Here is a 19,681-nt window from a genome sequence, read left to right as displayed (position 1 = left end):
TTGGCCCAAAACAAGAAACCCTCATGTGTCCATTCCTAATACACCTCACTTTGCATTATTTTGCTTATGGACAACAATTACTTCTGAGCCCATTAAACATGTGATCCACCATATTTAAAAGCTGAAAAACCCTAAACCTAAAGAGCAAGGCTGTGGATTTTCGAGCAAGGCAAGAAAGGCAAGTTTCATGGCAAGGGCGGATTCCATTCTTTCTCAACAAGGTCTCAAGTTGAAGCTCTTGAAGTGAGGCATCAAGGCAACACCTTTCTTCTTCTATTTCTCTCCACAATCAAAGGGGCAGTGGACCTAACTTCCACTAGGTAATCCTTACTCATTTTCCATGGCCATGTATTGCTTACTATGCTTATTATCATTACTGTTTACCATGCTTGTTTGATGCCATTACCATGCTCATTATCATTACCATGCTCATCATCATGTTCATTTTCATGTTAACCATATGATATGCTTGTTGCTGAAGCCCTCAACACGACGCAATGTTTTTAATACTGATTTGTGCTGTTGAATTTTTTGTCCTTACCCGTGTCCATGTTGACATCTTAGTGTCAACTTTTCTCCATGATTAAGCCATCATTTTACTCAAACAAGGATACCATGTTAATCTCCACATTCCATACTTGAGTTTTGGATTTTATTTCGTGTCATTTGGTGCATCATAGTGGTTGTATTCTTGAGTGGAAGTTTGAAGAAATCCACTGTTTTTCGTGTGTTTTTGCATTGCATGTCATTAGGGTTTATTCCCATGGGGAAGACGACCACGTGTCGTCGTGAAAGCCGCTGGATCAAGCACGCGGGTTTTAATCATAGCCGCCCATTTTTATTTTGTCTTCTAGTGACTTAATGAAATGTGACCAATTGATACAAGGTCCATATGAATTATTTTATTAAATTGTTATTTTATTTTGTCACGCGCTGGATTTAATTAATTGTTTGGACTGGGCCTTTGCCATTTGCTTTTGACACCCCACGCTCAAGGCCCATCAGCACTAACACACCCTCTTTTCATTTTCTTTTTTTAATTTTCATTTAGGTTCTGTTTTGATTTTAATTATTTTAAAATATTTTCTTTATTCATAAAAATATCCAAAAATATTTTCCACATTTCTTGATGCATTATTTAATTTTTATTTTAATGTGAATATTTTATTTCAATTATTAATTCTAAATGGTTCATATTAGCATACATTTTTTTTATTGATTTTATTTTCATGACTTAAAATTCTTTTTAGCTTTTGATTTTTGGGGTGAAGGTTGACCACTGTCCCATGGTCAGCCTGACCTTTTCTTGGAATTTTATTTCCCATTTTCAATTTATTCTTGATTTATTTCTAACCTAGTTTTGATTGGTTGACTTTCGGTTTGACTTCTGTTTTATTTCAATTAATTCATGTACCAATTTTCATTATTTTTGAAATCTTTTTGGGGGATGATGATGTCCTAACCCCACCTTATTTAGTTTAATTTTTCATAATTTTCTTGATCAATTTACTATTTATTTGACATTTCTTTTTAACCTAGTCTTGTTGATTGACTTTTGGTTTGACCTTTGTTTTATTTCAATTGATTCATGCACTAATTTTTATTATTTTTAAAATATTTTTGGGGGATGATGATGTCCTGACCCCACCTTACTTAGTTTAATTTTTCATGATTTTCTTGATTAATTTTCTATTTATTTGATAATTTTTAAGTTGACTTGAATTTTCAGTTGACTTCTTTATGATCGATGTTTGACTTAGGGATTGCTTATGGCAATTGAAGAGATCTTTTGATCCTCCCTTGTTCATCTCATATGCCATGTATTAGCGGCCTTTCATCTTGATTTTATTTGATCCTACCTAATTTTCTGATTAAATTATTTCAATGGATCCTTTGTGTGCATCTGTTCATCTGTCTGATTCATCTATTATCTGTTATACTTGTTTCTTTCATCCATGCATACTATTGCTTGATTGTGTAACATGTTCATACTTCCCATGCATTGTTTAATGCTCCATTATTTCATTCTTTGATTCTTTGATTTGATCATATACCTGATTACTTATTTGATTTGATTGATAACTGTTGCCTGCTTGTATGATGATTGAGGCATATATTCTTATTGTTTGATTAACTGTTGCCTACTTGTATGATGATTGAGGCATATATTCTTATTGTTTGATTGCCATGGACCATCCCCATTCATAACAAATGTACCCCTCTCCCATAAAGTGCATAATATTTATTCTTTCATTCTTTATTCATTTGTTGATAGAAGGATTAAAACGAACATCCGATAACCATTTCAAAACAAGATCAAAAGCTCGATCCAACGTCGAGTAATCATTTTCAAAACTTAACAGAACTAGAACGTATTCACCCATCCTCTTGTAAGTCGATTGCCTCTGGCATCGCCATCTACCCTTATCCGTGGCTCCTCTCCTTGCTCCATTTGTCGACTCTTGTTCCGTTTAGGTAGCACCCATTAGGTAGAACCCTTTGTATGGTAACATAGGTAGAATCCCCTTATTCTTTGCATGCTAACATTAGGTAGATGTTCCCCTTTGTAAATCCTAAGACATAGGTCCACATTGCATGACAACTCTAAGGCAAGGCTTCCCCACTTTTAGGCCTTCTATGCGTCTCCGATCTTGTGGCATGTCAGTTCGTTCTATTGCAAAGAGGTAACGGCCTAAGACTCGATTCAGCGAGCTGTGACACCTACTGCTAGGACGTTGAACACATTGCCCACTTTCCTTTGACACAGTTGGTGTCCTCTTTTGTAAGTCAATGTTCAGATGACAATCCTTAACCCATAGTTAGCCGAACTACGACAACTCTAATTCTCATGTTCAGATGAGATACGTAGGCACGAGATGCGATGTCTTACCGAGTTTTGACTGACGACTAACAACTAATCCTTGTTTGCTTTCGCCTTTGTTGCGGTTCTTTTCTCTCGCCCTCGTTGCGATCGAGACCTTCCCTTTCTCTTGCCCTAGTTGCAATTGAGACCCTTGTTCCCGTAGTTAGCTGAACTACGTTTTGCTCTGATTCTCATTCCAGATGAGATACGTAGGCATAAGACGCGGTGTCTTATCGAGCACACTTCTCTTTAACCCATAGGTAGCCGAGCTACGACGACTCTGATTCTCATGTTCAGGTGAGATACGTAGGAAGTGGATGCGACATCCTTGCGATTCATTTTCTTTTGACCTTCTTTTTGCAGATAGTACTTTAGATAAACATACACCCTTTAGACTAGAACAACAAGAGTGGATCCCGTAGAGTACTACGGATGCGTAAGGGTGCTAATACCTTCCCTTCGCATAATCGACTCTTGAACCCAAGATTTGGTTGCGAGACCTTGTCTTTTCCTTTCTTCAGGTTTTCTTCGATCGTTTCCTTTCCCTCATTTGGGATAAATAACGAACGGTGGCGACTCTTCTGTTTCTTTTCTTTCGCCGATTGTTTTTTTTTGTATTGCGGTTGCGACAATAGCTTAGATCATTTTGACACAAAATACAAACGAGCGCTTAAACATCAATTGTGCAAGCATACAAGTCAATGTTGAAACGCAAGAATTTAACTTAAACCTCATCCTATAAAATCAACCAACACATACTAGTTTTTACGAACTAAGATGCTTTGATTTTCTCACTGTACTTTAAGAATAGGTAGGCACAATGTTATGAAATATTGGCGAGCACGTTAATAAAAAACTTATTTTATTTTTGTAAGTATCTTCTTAACTATCTTTTTGTAAATACCTTTTATGTAAATATTTTAATAAATAAAACAAATATTCATTTAAGCAAACCCTTTAAACTTAGAACTATAGGAGGTTCCCATTGCGTACATCGAATATGAGAGGTGTTAATATCTTCCTCTCGCATAACTGACTTCCGAACCCATATTTGGTTGCAAAGACCATCTTATCCTTTTTATTTTCCTATGGTTTTATCATTATTTCCCTTTTTTTAGGAATAAAAAAAATTCGGTGGCGACTCTATCAGTCATCAGCAAACGTGCGTTGTGCTTGCGAGGTCGTATTTTTTGAGATGTGGCATTCATCAGATATGTACCAAGGAGTTGAAGCATCTTCTTGGATCCTAAGTACTTCACCTTCTCAATGTAACCTATGGACATGATCATAAATGAATGAAAACCTATCAAATCTCCTTTCCCATTAATGGAAATCTTCCTCTCCAAAACGAGCAAAAAATCGACTCTTTGGATTTCCATTGCCACTACCCTCCATGAAATATCCCACCTCCAGGTCGATAGAAGCAATAACCCCCAAATCTCTCACTGGCTAACCAGATTCCCCCTTACTTCTATTTGTCTGAAGGCAACTTTGCATCCTCGATGGCACGAGGCGGTTTGACAATAGTCAAAGGAGCAATATTGACAACATTTCCCTCTAAATCATTCTTCCTCTTATTAGTAGTTAGAGTATGGAAGCATTCTATCCTTTTCACGACCTTGGTGTAATGGATGAGACCATTGGCCTGAACAAATTTATCCTTCCAATTCTTGCAGTTGGAAGTATATTGAGAGAGAAGAGCTCGCCCAAGATGTCACTCATATAAACCCATCCACCCATGTTAATACTGTTCGTCTCATAAAATGAGAAGAATATACAGGTTATAGGCATAATGTTAAGGCCCGTGAAGAGAACCTTGAATCCTCTATTGAATGCCCAAGTATTGGAATGCAATTGAGATGGGGAAATATTTATGATCTTTAGAATCAATACACCATATCAAGCTACTCAAACATAAAGTCCATATCGTGCACCTGTCAAAATCGTTTTAGGGTACCATGACCCTTAAAAATAAATCAAACTCTAAAATAAAAAAATGAGTAGAAAGAAGAGACACATATCATAACGGAATAAAGTTTTAGCTAATGTTACGAGCATTTGAAGGAATTGCAGGATAATGAAATAAGGATTTGGGAGGAGGTGTAAAGTAAATGTGCAGTCTGAAGTGGCGAGATGAGAAAAATAAAAATCATATGCCTACTAAAAGGCATAAGTGACGTACAAAAATACAACATCATTTAAAGCTAGTAAAGAGTTGATACATAAAATATGAGTGAAACGTTAGAGATTAAATTTGGATAGTCAATCGACCGAAATTGGAGGAAAATCGCCTAGAAGAATACATAGTCCTAAAGCATCCCACCCTTACACGTTATTGCCCATGTGATTTCAAACACAAGAAGGGGGTGAATTGAAATATATAGATTTCAACAAATGTTGAAAAAACAATTGATTTTAAAACAAATTATGTTAAGATAGGTATATATAAGTAGAGATTAAGCAATACAATAAAAAATAACCATTGGAATCAATAAGTATATAAATATAAAGAGATAATGGTGAGAAAAATTACACAAGAGATTATCTTAGTTCAGCATAAACCATATGGCCTACTCATGTCCCCAAGAGTTTCCTCTTGAGATTTTAACTAAAAAACTTGGCTTTTACACAAGATCAGCCCAAACAACCTTTCATAGACAACCTGAGATTTTACATAAGATCAACTTAATAACCTTTCACAAACAGCAAGATATTTTACACAGGTTCAACCTCACAACATTTCACAAACAAATAAAGCTTTTACACAGATTCAGCTTAACAACCTTACAACAAGTTTTTTACAAGTTTAACTTGCAACTTTCAATTATGTTATAAAAGATCACAATATAAATAATCTCTTAAAAAACAATTACATCACATCACCGGTACAACACAACTCTCATATAAAACTTTTCACTCTCTTAACACTAAGGAAACTCTAGTGAAAAAGAACTTTATAAAAGAAAGATGAGTAGTAAAGTGCGACAGGATTTATTTAGAAAATTATTATTTTTTTGAAATGGGGAAAATGATCCTTTGCTTTCTAAAAAAGGAAACAATATATGGGCGTTTTTGCTCCTTAATCGTTTAAAATACCTACTTAATAAAATAGATCACACTAAAAATAGAAACCCTAATATGCAACATCCCTTAATTGATTACAAGTCTATCTAATTGATTAGGATGTGTTACACATATTTTAATCGATTAGAAAAGGTTTAACCAATTAACAAGTGTATTTGGCCTTCCTAATTGATCAAACAAGCTTCATAATTGTTTAAGCCCTTACCTAGATTGGTTTTGAGAAGTTTGAAATACTTTTTGCTTGTGAGTGCATCACCTTAGAACTCCAAGAACTACTCTTTCTTAAATTACACTTAACTAACAAAAAACAAAGATAAATAATCATACGAGCTTTCAAAACTTCATGATGTCAAGTTCCTTTGATTACTTGACTTTACTTTGATTGTTTCTTTCAACTAGAACTTTAAAATGTTATATTGTGCTTGCTTCTTGATTAATGAGATTGATGATATATTATTTATTATTCACTCATCATCAAAACCAATGGAAGGTATTTACATGCACAATACATAGAACCGCATTCTCCCCATTTTTTATAATGAAAATGCATCTCTCATGAATGTGGTAAAACATAAAAAGATAGATAAACAAAATGAAATGGTTAAACCCCCAACACAAATAAAGAGAGTGTACTTTGTCCCCCCTGAGAATATACTTCTCCCCCTCTATTAATATAAAATGGTGGTAAACATAAGAGGAATAATAAATACTATATAGAACACATATATTGCATACTAGCAAACGAAGATGAATATCATATATGAAGGAAAAGATTGACTAAAAAATCATAAATAATAAAACTTAAAACACATAAAAACAAGAAAATAAATCAAACATGACAACTACTCATTGTTTCCACCATCTTCATCAAAATTGAGTAGCCCACAATGAATTCGTAGTCTAGTTTTAATCACTTGATACGTAAGGAAGGCTATATGAATGGACACCCAACGAAGTCTTATGGAATTGGTTAGAAGTATTTTGTTTTTTACTCGGGTGCTTGAAAGGATCAAGTTAACCAGAGCCTCCATTGAAGGAGTGTAAGGGATCTCAAAGTCAAAAGCTTCCTTGTTTGTTGGATCCTGTTCTAAAAACCAATTATTGTATCTAATTTGTATCTTTCTCAAAGTGTTCTTTACAATCATTGAGAAGGTTGAGTCAGGTCATTCACCATATAAAGTAACCCTAGCATGAATTAAAATTTTCATGATCAAACCCCAATATGGTAACCACATGTTTCCCTTTGGCAATCGAACATATATTGAACTACCCCATTGGCATGGTTAGGCTCAATAATGGGGGCCAACATCCAAGTAAACATAAAATTGATCCTTAATAGTTCATCATGGTTGTATTTTCTTGGAAATAGCACATGGGACACCACAAGAGAATGACATGATATGAATCCTTCTTATACCTCACATTAAAAGGAAGTTTGTGAGTAGCCACCAGATCAGTAATAAGGGATTGAGTAGCGAATAACATATTCATTTCAATAGAATACGGAGCATCAAGAATGTAGAGGGTGACAAAAATATGTTTTACATGCATTTTCCCAAAATACTCAATAGTGTGATAAATTTGACTTTTACATGCCTTATATGTGATTACCCCTTTATTAAATTTGAGACTAGAATAAGTTTTATTGATCAACATGAGATACATCTTTTCTAATTTTTTACATATGAATTTTCTAAGCATTGCTTTCCAAAGATCAAAGAAAAAAATAAACTTGATGTAAAAGCTTTCATAAAGATAGAGAGGTTTGAGAATAAACAATCGAGGAATTGCTTGGTGTAATAAATCTTCTTCGATTTCAGAAGTGAAATCTCCTGACTCATAAACCCTTGAAGATAAGTTATCAAATTAAGTAGACCTCTTTGGTTCCATTTGATGAATATGATATCAAACAATCAAGTAACAAAACACAAAAGGTAAGACGCCAAGCAAGAAGAGAGAATATTTTGAGATGAAGAAAAGAGAGGCATGAGAATACCTATTTATATTCGTCCTATAATCGATTAGAATTTGATTTAATCAATTAGATATCAATGCTAATTGATTTTCATCATTTTTAATTGATATCTGATTTACAATTTTAGATTTATCATCGATTTGAGTTCTAATCAATTAGAGTTAGTGGTTAATCGATATAAGGATGCCCGATTTGAAAAATAAATAGTCTTAGTCGATTAACCCTTAAGTATAATCAATAAAGAGCCAATATTTTCATCTCCTTTAATCTTTTTGGGCTTGAAAGAGGTTTTGGGCCCATAGTTTGATTTCTAACCCTTTTTTATTTTTCAAAATTCATTTTTAACACATAGTTAGTAGAAAATAATTGTAATGAAGATGTGAAAATTTAGAACTTGCTAGAAGAATTATTGGAGCTTTTCTAGTTTATTTTCTACCAAATGACCTACCTCTTACCAAATATAAATAAACTTAAAATAGATTCTTCCTCTTTGTTATTTATGGAATAGAAGTCAACTTTCTTTCTTTTTAAGCTCTACATATTTTTGATACAAAAGGTGATTCTAGAATTCATTTCTTTCTTATTGATATTCATTTAAAATAGTTATTCAAACATTAAATCATTCTCCTTATGGACAAGCAATCTTTAGGTGTATAATTTGTTCATATTTTTTTATAAGATGATTAGCCTTTGATGCTAAAATTTGTATACCATAATACCCTTTTAAAAAACCATCCAATCCTATTATGGGTCTATAGTTGGAAAGATTGTCTTTACATCCATTGAAACATACGAAGATTCTCTAAAAATGTTAGTTTGGTGGACTATACAAATGTTCTAGGCTTTCTTATCCATTTTGGTATGTCTCGGTTGTTATTTTCATAGTTGAATCGGGATTTAGCCTCAAGAATCATGATTATAATAATATATTCTTGTATATTGTTCCCTAATTGGATTATCCATAATATCAATTGCAAGTGACTTTGTCCTATATGTCATTGTCTTATTTGATTCCTACCATTCATTTATGTTGATTAATAGGGGGTCAACAATAAAAAAATAATCATAAAAACGAGTTAAACAATAAATTGACAATATTATTTTGATCTCAATTTAGGAATTATCAAAAAAATAAACTAAACTTACCTGCACAACAACAAATAACATATGATCCAAGTCATTGAAATAAACATTATTCATACTTTCACTTATTCTCATAATGATGCTTCTGGAGTACTAGAATTAATTGCACTAGAGAGAGTTTGGTAGCTATTTTTTTAATTAAGAATTAAAAGAAGTCAAGAGATATGAGTTTAAACTATGTTGAAGAAAATATTACTAACATTGGCAAAACCAAAAATTGGATGGCCTAGGAAGTAAATCATTTTAGTTCCTAGAAATCAACAATAGTTTTTCTTGTCTCCTATTTTGCATATTTTATTGCTTTACCCTCAATGTTGTTTCAGATTTTTATCACCTCTCCTTAGATTACTTCAAGTAATCGGCCATGTGTTTTAGGGTTCAAGGAAATGCAAAAGGATCCAAGAAAGTTCACATGAATTTTACTTGATTATGTTGATTTTTAATGCAAAGATTACATTATCATATTATCATAATAACCACAAGTACAAGATTTACAGACCATATTTATAATACCTTGTTCTTGATTTTGTTAATGGATTGGGAGCCACATTTTCTTTCAACTTTATCACTAAAACATATTCAATTTGTAACTATGTTTCAAATCTTCATATATAGTTTCTTCGACATTCAACTTCTTCCATGGAATATTTTGTACAGATAAAAGATAAAATGAGTATGTAAAGTCAAGATACACGTAAGGAATATAAATCAATAATAAAAAAGTACATGGCCCTAAAAAATAGAAGGCTTTTCAACACCACTTAACCAAAATCATTCTAGAATCACCAAACGTAATTTCAACTGTAGATAGTACATGTAATCACCAAAGTTAAACTTATGTGCAATATATTCGGTTGGAAATCGTAATTCTTTTATCTGTGTATTGCATCTTTTCTCCAAACTTCTATCAAAAATGATATGAAGACATCCTCGAATATCAAGAAATTCAAGAAGAGGGCATCCATCTAGAACAGCTAGTAATCCATTGTTGGTGAGTTGGTTATTCAAAATTGTAAGGTGGCGCAACATAGACATTGATTTTGCAATAGCAAATGCAACATCGTCAGACTTGTTCTCGCCTACTGCCTCAATACAAGGGCTAAATTTTAGTGACTTCAAAAGTGGACAACATTTTCCAACATGCTCAAAAAAATATGTTCTTAAATTAGAACAATGACAAATGTCAATCTCTTCTAAGAATGGTTGCTTCGTCACAATTTCCATGAATACGTCACTTGAAATGTCATGACATCCTTCAAGTCGTATGCATCTCAATTGACTTGCACTAAAAATTTAAAATAAATAATATTGGAAGAGATGTGATTAAAGTAATTAATATATAAAGCATTCATAAAATAAATTAACTATGCCCAATAGATATTTAAATTTTTTGTCATATTAAAATAGACCTTTGTAATGAGTGTTATGACTAGAGTTATTAATCCCAGATAAAGGAGTAGAGCTATTAAATTCAAAAATGGGATAGCGAGATAGAGGATAATGGGATAATTTTTGGACTAATTATCTGAATAATTTATAAAAACATATATTTAATATAAAACTAAATAAATAACAAAACACCCATAAAATATTTATAAAATAAAATATCAAATAACAATGCCTAATCAAGATTCAAAATATTATATGAAATTTAATAATATTTAAAATGATATTGATTAAAAACAAGTATTGTTTGCACAACCAGAATTAGAAAAAAAAACCAACAAGTATTTGAAAATAAAAGTAAAGAAGAAGAACATAATTTTAAGACACTAACAATAATTGTAGCAGAGAAGCAAAACAATAAAATAGAAGTAAAACAATAAAACAAAAATAGAAGAAGAGGAAGAAGTGAGAAGAAAAAAAAAAGAGAAGAAGAAGTAAAGAAGACAGAGAACTAGGGAAAAAACTGAATCGATTAAGGGAAAATGGAAGAAAAGTAAAGAAGAAGAATACTAACCTGAAGCACTTGAGGCAGAAGAGGTGAGAACGAAGAGGAAAACAAAAGGAGAACTAGAACAAAAGCAAAGAAAAGAAGATAAGTGTGAGGCTCTGAAAGGAAAAAGCGAAAATAAAGGAGAGCAGAGAACCAACGAGTCTTTTTTAAGGGCACCTTAGTCTTTTCGAACAAAAAAAACTAAAAAAGAAAAACTGGTAAAAAAACCCGCCCGATCAGGGAAGTGACCCGCTCCCGTAACCCGCTATCGTAGCAACTGTGGATGCGGTCTCAAACAGAGATGTGCGCCACTCTTCCATAGAGGAGGGTTGCCACACCTGGAGTGATTCTCTGGATAGCGCCGTTACAAGGTGTGATTTATAACTTTTGTAATGTCTTTCATTCACAATGCTATATTTTAAGAATATAATTTGTAAATTTTTCATGCATTTAGTTAGATCACGCAATTTGTATTTATTAAATTCTTACGATGACTACATTAAAGATTTATGAATGAGAAATAACTTAGGAAGTTGTATAGTCTAGGAATACTAACAATCAAAGATAGAATATCTACAATCTTAATTGATTTTAACACTCTCCCTCATGCTAGAACATACATGTCATATGCACCAAACATGTTACAACTAGATTGAACCTGAGGTCCTCTAAGGAATTTAGTAAATATTTGATCCAATTGATCATTTGAACCAACGAAAATTAGTTATGATTTCTCTTGAAATAATTTTATCTCTTATAAAATGGAAATCGATCTCTATGTTCTTAGTTCTTTCATAAAAAATTGGATAGGAGGCAATATGAAGTTCAACTTGGTTGTCACAAATTAATCCATTGCCTTGATGTCTCCTAAATAGAGTTGTTGAAGTAAGTATTTTAGCCACTTAACTTCACATGTTGTTGTTGCCATAACATGATATTTTGCTTATGTACTAGACCTTCCAACTATCACCATCATAATAAATCATGACTTAGGTATTACCCTTGTTTTCATAAAGTAATGTTTTACCGATGCAATCTTTTTATACTTAAGAATGTGAATCACATGAACCATTTAGAAATTAGCCAACCACACTGACACCAAATGTAATGTCTGGTCTGGTCACTGTGAGGTAATTAAGTTTTCCATCTAGACATCAATATTTACCGGGGTATTTCAATGGCTCCCTATAACCTGGTAGTAGCTTTATGTAAGGATCCATAGGAGTTCCACTAGGTTGCCAATCAATCAAGATATTTTCCTCTTGTATATTAAGAGTATAGCTTTTGTTGAGTAATATCCACACCAATCTTGGATTGAGCAATTTAAATCCCCAAAAAAATATTTTAGCGGTCCCAAATCTTTAGTATGGAAGTGTAGAGACAAATATTGTTTATACCACAAAATGCTAGCCTTATCATGACTAGTGAATAAAAGTCATCGACATAGACCATCAAGTAAAGGAAAATGGTTGGTGATGAATGAAAAAAGAAGACGGTGTAATCATCTTCACATATAGTCACACTCATACTCTTGGAGCACATTTCCAAACCTGCCAAACTAAGCATGTCTAGATTATTTCAAGCCATTAAGGGATCGGAGACGCCCACATACGAGGTGAGAAACATCACTAACAATGGATTATGGGGGTTGTGCCAATTAACCCTCTTGTAAACCACCATGTAGGAAGGCGTTATTTGATGTCTAGTTGATGGATTGGCCATTGATGAATATCAACCAAGGCAAGAAAAAGGCGGACTAATAGGATCTTAGAAGTTGGAGAGAAGATGTCTCAATAGTCATGACCAAATATCTTTGCATATCTTTTTGCTACGAGTCATGATTTTAGTCGGTCAATCTTTCCATCAAGACCAATTTTAACTGTATAGACCCATCGACAACCCATTACATTTTTGGTTGGTGTGGGGATAAATACAGGTGCAATAGGAAAATTTATGACCTCAAGAGAGAAAGATTATGTTTGACCATAATTATTGGGCTTTTCAGGAGTATAAGGCAAGCAAGGACGAGCTTAGAAGAAGCTAAGTGATTAGTCACCATTTTACTATTTTTTTATCCTTACTTTTATTTTGAATTTATTACCTTTTAGTGTTTTTGAATAATAAAGATAATAAGTTTTGCATGTTTATCAACAAATGAGATTAACAATAACTCAATTATATTTTCTAATAATATGATATTTTAGGAAAGATTAATGTGTTTTGTAGGTCGAAGAAAGTCAAAGAAATGATTGAAAAAAGAACGCAGCAAAATTTTCAAAAGTATTCACAAATTCTATTTTTTCCAGCACATTTTACATTTTGATGCATGTATGATATTTTGATCATATCTTGACCTTTTTAAGTCGGATTGACGTACGACCAACGGAAAATGAAAGTTTACATCCGGAGCTACAACTCTCATGAAGAAGTCAAAGGATAAATCAACATTTTCTCCTTTATCCATACGTGTTTCCAAATGCGTACACTAGAGTCAAATTCCCCAAAATGCAGAAATCATTATTTAAATGAAGGAAACCTAATTTTCTTGAGAACTATTGGTTTATGTCAGAGGAAAAAGCACCTTGAAGAAAAGAAAACATGTAAGGAGTGACGGGGAGAATATTTCAATGGATTTTTGTGTTGAAGCTTCCTCATCACGAATTTATGTAAAACATTTAATATTCTTTCAATTTATTTTGTTAGGATTATGATTATCTAAGCCACATATTGATAGGGATGAGTCACTATTCTTTCAATTTATTCCTATATTACTTATTTATTTTTGTGCTTAATGTTTTGATCTATTGATAAATTGAGAATTCACTTACGGTTACCTATTAGAAAAGAATTTCAACATACAAGGTTTGATTTAAATATTTTATATTAGATATCACATAGGTAAAGGATTATCATCTAGGAACTGCGTTGTTCTATATAATTAAATGTTTGGATTCATTTACAATTTACTAATAACCATATGAAGTAACTTTAATATCAAAACGTGTATTTTCTAAGGAATTAGGAATTGATAATCTTAAGAACCATTAATATGTAGGAGTTAAACTTAGTTATTACAAGATCAATTTAGGATACCAAATAGATTCAAGATCAAACTCTCATCACCGACATGCTTTTCTCATATAATGTTATACTATATTAAATTTATTATATATTTACCTTTTTACAAACATTCAATCTCAAACACCTAAATACTTTTTGTTCAACTGAATTGAAACATGAACATCATAGTATCACTCAGTATTTAAGATCAACATTCTATGATTTTCTAGATATTACTACATTTGTATATTAGTACACTTGTTAATTTATCGATCACTAACATCGGCATAGACGATGTATCGAGGAAGATATGGGGAATATAATTGATAGCCTTTCTATATGTTAGAGTAATCGAGGAAAAGACACTTGATGAATTTTGCAGCAAGTTTATCTTTACCTGGAGTAAAGTCATGAACAAAATATGTGCCTCCGAAGACACAAAGTGGTAGAGAATAAAGATGTTGATGGGGGGACAAAATGGACAATGGTACCTGGTTGTCGAGTACAGAGGAAGGCATGCGTTTGATTGATTTGCAAGTTGTAAGGATCACATCTTCCCAAAAACGAGTAGGTACATCATTATGAATGAGCATGGTACTATCTGTTTAAACTAAGTGTCGATTCTTTATCTAAGCAACATCGTTTTTTTGAGGAGTATGAGCATATGAGATCAAAAGGAGGATGCTCTGTAAACAAAAATTGAAAATATGTAGACAAATATTCACGAGAGTTATCACTTTGAAATATTTTAATTTGAGGATCCAATTGTGTGTTTATTTTTGAGCAAAAAGTTTGAAAGATTCAAAAAACCTCTAAGCGATTTTCATTAAAAATATCCAAGTGAATCTAGAAAAGTCATCAATAAAGGCAACAAAATATTGATAACACAAACATGAAACAACCCAACTAGAACCCCAAATATCAAAATCAACTAAAGCAAAAGAAAACACAACTCTTTTATTGACTTTGTCAGAAAAGAAACTTCTAGAATATTTTCCAAACTTAGATAACTTATGCTCTAAGGTAGACACTTTTGATAAACTTGGAACCATACAATGCAACTTTTCAAAGCTTGAATAATCTAAAGTTTATTGAATAACATTCAGAGACTCGATGGATAAACAAGTAATATATGATATTGATATTGGAAAGTAGTATAAACATTGGGACTCATGCCCAACACTAATCATGTTTCCAACTGATCCTGCACAAAAACATGATCATTAGAAAAATGTAACAGAGTAAGGGATAGTACGAGTGAGTTTAATTTTGGATATTAAATTAAATGGACAACCAGGGACATAAAGCACATATTTCAAAGAAAGTATGTGTAACACCCAAGGCCGAAGAGGGGATACTGGTCGTCCGAATTCACATAAAAATGAGAGGATCCTGAGGTTGTGCAGGTAAGGGACTGCATGGTTGAATAAGGACTTATAAGGATTGTTTGGTACTACATACACCAATACGATGCATCCTTATTTTGTTAGCCTAACAAATAAGAACTTCATCGTTAAACATGTTGAAAAGATTTGTGTTGTTTTTTGGGGTCAGTCGGTAATCCTGAAAGCAACATGGGTGTTACAAGTGGTATTAGAGTCAAACCTCTTCCATTACGATGTGGTTCGGAGACACACCAAGGAGAAGCTGGTGGGCATATAACACCCAAGACTGAAGAGGACGAGGTGCTTGTAACACCCGGGGCAAAAAAGGGTGGGGAGTGGTCGCTCGAATTCATATCGAAATGAGAGGATCTTGAGGCTCTACATGTATTGAACTATATGGTTGAAGGGATACTTATAAGGATTGATTGATACTACACATACCAACAAGATGCATTTTCTTTTTGATAGCCTAACAAATAAGAATTTCATAGTTAAGCGTGTTTGACTTGGAGTAGTATTTGAATGAGTGTCTGCTGGGAGGTTTCCCGGAAAGCATGTGAGTGAGGACAAAATATGCTAAAAAGACTCGTGATGGTTTGTGGGGTCAGTCGGTAATATTGAAAGTAGTCTGGGACGTTACAGTATGGGTATGAAACTGGTTTGGAAAATGCCTTAACAATTTTTTTGTGACCCATTAGGGAAAGTAATACTCGAGAGTGTGTCTATATAAGCCAAAGATATTGTTATCAACCATTAGATCAGACACTCCCGACCAAAGATCCAAGGTCCAAATTCAAAAAACTTAACCAATTTTGTTTGCTAGAAATCAAATGGACGATAGTGAAATTGAAAGCGGAAAAAGATGTAGCAGTAGATCTAGCGTCAAACATGGCGATCTATGTGCGACAAGAGAAGAAAGGTCGCTAGAAAATCACTAAAATAATGAAAGTTGATGGCCGAAGAGGCGTGTGAAGAGGATTACATTGCCGAGATAATGATCGTCATCCTTGATGGAGGATTGTGCATCAGTATGTGGTAGTGCATAATGGCGGGTCACACTAGTTAAAGGTTTGATAGACACACATTCAAGAAGGAAAGCGGTACTACAACCCTAGAAACCAAACCTTATACCATATAGAATTTATAAATTCGATGTCTCTTTAGTTAGGTCACGCTACTTATTTTTATAATAGTCATTAAAGATTAATGAATACACTATCATTAAAAATGATACTTTCTCCATTTTTTATTATAAGTCGTTTTTTATTTTTCACACGTATTATGAAATGTAATAATTATGGTAGAAAAAAGATAAATTATGAAGGATTTTACAAAATTGTCCTTCATTAATTGTATTGGAAAGATAAATTGACATAATTGAAAGGAGAGAGAATAATAAGTATTTAAGAATATAATAAAAAAAATAACATTAATGAATCATTGATATTATAAAACAACTTATATTATAATACAAAATATTTTTTCAAAGCGACTTACAATAAAAAAAAAATGGAGATAGTATAATCTAGAAAAGCTAACAATCAAAATCAGAATATTTATCATATTAATTAATTCTAACATTAAGTTTGTAGTTTGTCTAATAAGTAATTTATAAATTTATCTAATAAAAGAATTGTTGGTTAACGTTATTTTCTTATAGGTTTATAGTTTATTTTAATTAACTTATAACTTTTTATAAGCAAGTTTAGTAGTTTATAGTTTAACTATTAATTTAATATATTTTTATGTCATTTTTTAATTATAAATTAATTCAACCCTTAATTATATTGAACAATACAAATTTAAGAAGTTAAATTGTTTGAATTAATTACTATACACTCTGTAAGTGTAAAAAGATTTACACTGTCGATTTATCATCATCACCCGTTTGTATTACTTTATAGATTTTTGAAATAAAAGTAAAATTTATTTTAATATCCAACGTATAAAATTAACTCACAGTATAAAATCCTTTTATACTGTCAATATATTTCAATTAAATCCTAAATCGTAAACTATCAATTATAAACTCAGACATTATATAGACTAATTTATTAAACAAACATTAATACTATAACTAGAAAATTTATATTAAACTTAATATAAAATTTTAATCAAATTAATACCTAATTTTCAAAACAAAATTTCTACTTTAACAAAAATAAAACTATAGGTCTTTTTAACATGTGTCATCGTTATCCTATGTTTAAATCGATTTTACAGAAGCTAACATTCATCTAGAATAAAACAAGGTAAATAATCATGACAAAATAAAAACACAAGAAACAAAAAATAAACGATACTACTACCTGTTAGCTATGTGGAGAAGAACACCATCCGTCCCAAAACTTTTAATATAAATGTCTTTGAGATGACCACAACTTCTGTCAACGGCATAGCGACATATTTTCTCTAGTCGACTAGAATATGCAAGTTCAGAGTGTGTCAAAGAGAGATTGTTCATCATGTCAATGGTGGTCCACATGTGAGGGTCCTTGCAAATGTTCCACCAGAGAGGGCACACAACAGATGCACTTGTCACTAACGCAACAGTATCAAGTCTCTGAAGAATGTTCATTGTAATGTCTCTAGGAAGTTCAAGCCAGTTTGGGTCTGCTGTGATCTCAAGATTATCAATTTCCATAACAAGACTCAAACAAGAGGAAGACATAATGCTGAAGGTGAAACAAAAAGATAAGGTTTTATTGGTTGAGAAGTTGAAATACTTGGAATTAACAATGAACACATGGTTTTGGTGTATTGTTAACTTCATTAATTAATTTTGTGTAGGGTGGATCCACCTTGTATCCGGGGGTTTAACGTGTACTCCTACCATTTTGGACTTTCATTATTTTATTCTATGATAAATGTCAAAGCTGCCACAATGTTCAATGCCATCATATATGTATGGTATATCTAATGCATTAAAAGTCTAAGCACATAACCACGTTGCCAACTAATATCATTTTTTAATGGGAGCAATTAAAATGGATAATATATATATATATATATATATATATATATATATATATATATATATATATATATATATATATATATATATATATATATATATATATATATATATATATATATATATATATATATATAAAAGTCAAGATCAAATGATCATAAGATATCAAACTTAATAATTTGATACATCCGATAACTCTTCACGATACGTTTGTATAGGACTGGCCTAATGCAGGTGTAGTTTGTTCTATCGCATTGGACCCCAAATTCTAGGAGAATGTAATATTACTAAAAAATACATTTTACACTTTTTTTTTAAATAGATGTAAATCATAGTTTGTTTTCAAAAATCTACTTTATATTTGTTTTTAAAATGAGGTGTAAAATCATAATTTATTTTTAAAATCTATGATTTTATATCGAGTTTTTAAAAATTTGGTATAAATTAATATTTTTTAGGCCTATATTTTAATTATAAAAGGGTCTTCGAATCGTTTGGGACTGTGTCTGTATAATAATGTTCATTGTTGGATTGAAAGTTATTATCATATAGATCATGATTATAAAATTTCACATCAATCAAAATTATTTGATATTTTTAAAAAATAATAATAAAAATTAACGGTTTTCATGAAGTTTGGTAAGATATTAGTTTTTATGTATCTCTATGACATGTCAAATGATTTTCAATTGACATTAGATTTTATAGATATGATATATATGATAATAACTTTCAATCCGGCGGTGGATTTTCTTATTCATTCAATTAAATCATATTTAATCAAATAAATTATATTGTATTAATTTATTGAATAATACAATTAATATTTTATTAAATTAAATCTTATTTAATTTAAAATAAAATATACATAATCAGTTAGCAGATATCTTCACAAAACCGCTTGCCAAAGAACCCTTTTTCAAGATTCGGAGAGAACTTGGGATTTTGGACGAACATGACGTATGACACGCATATTCATCACTTAAGGTGCATGCTATATATTCCTCTACCTTAATAAATCTTCACAATTTCATTTGTGAAGGTTCTATATGTGTTACGTGTGCAAAAATATGTTTTTATTGCTTTTAATTCTCATTTTTTGCATCCTGTAACCGGTTACATAAGGTAAGTAACCGGTTACATTACTGTGCGTATATGTATTTTTGCATCTGTTTGGTCATTTCTGCACCATGTAACCGGTTACATGAAGTAGGTAACCGGTTACATCACTGTAACTTACATTTTATTTGATTTTGTTTTT

The 19,681-nt window shown here is 31.9% G+C and overlaps 1 protein-coding gene across 1 annotated transcript; it reads right to left on the bottom strand.

Annotated features, from left to right (window-relative positions):
* Window positions 1–9,836: 9,836 nt before the first annotated feature.
* LOC127122368 (putative F-box/LRR-repeat protein 23) lies at window positions 9,837–18,194 on the bottom strand. The gene is made up of 2 exons (XM_051052714.1): window positions 17,756–18,194; window positions 9,837–10,350 (listed from the first exon to the last, which is right to left on the bottom strand). The coding sequence occupies exons 1-2, from the start codon at window positions 18,115–18,117 to the stop codon at window positions 9,837–9,839; spliced, it is 876 nt and encodes a 291-aa protein (XP_050908671.1). The 5' UTR covers window positions 18,118–18,194.
* Window positions 18,195–19,681: the final 1,487 nt, after the last annotated feature.

Source organism: Lathyrus oleraceus, chromosome 2, assembly GCF_024323335.1.
Source record: "Lathyrus oleraceus cultivar Zhongwan6 chromosome 2, CAAS_Psat_ZW6_1.0, whole genome shotgun sequence".
NCBI lineage: Eukaryota > Viridiplantae > Streptophyta > Magnoliopsida > Fabales > Fabaceae > Lathyrus > Lathyrus oleraceus.
The sequence above is the reverse complement of the archived record's forward strand: the minus strand, read 5'-3'. Positions and strand labels throughout refer to the sequence as shown.

Bases quoted from the DNA above. Each gene is read 5' to 3' on its own strand.
- LOC127122368 (XM_051052714.1), bottom strand. From the start codon at position 18,117: ATGTCTTCCTCTTGTTTGAGTCTTGTTATGGAAATTGATAATCTTGAG. The intron at 10,351-17,755 runs GTAGTAGTATCG...TTAAATTTTTAG, and splicing joins CTTCTCCACATAGCTAACAG to TGCAAGTCAATTGAGATGCA.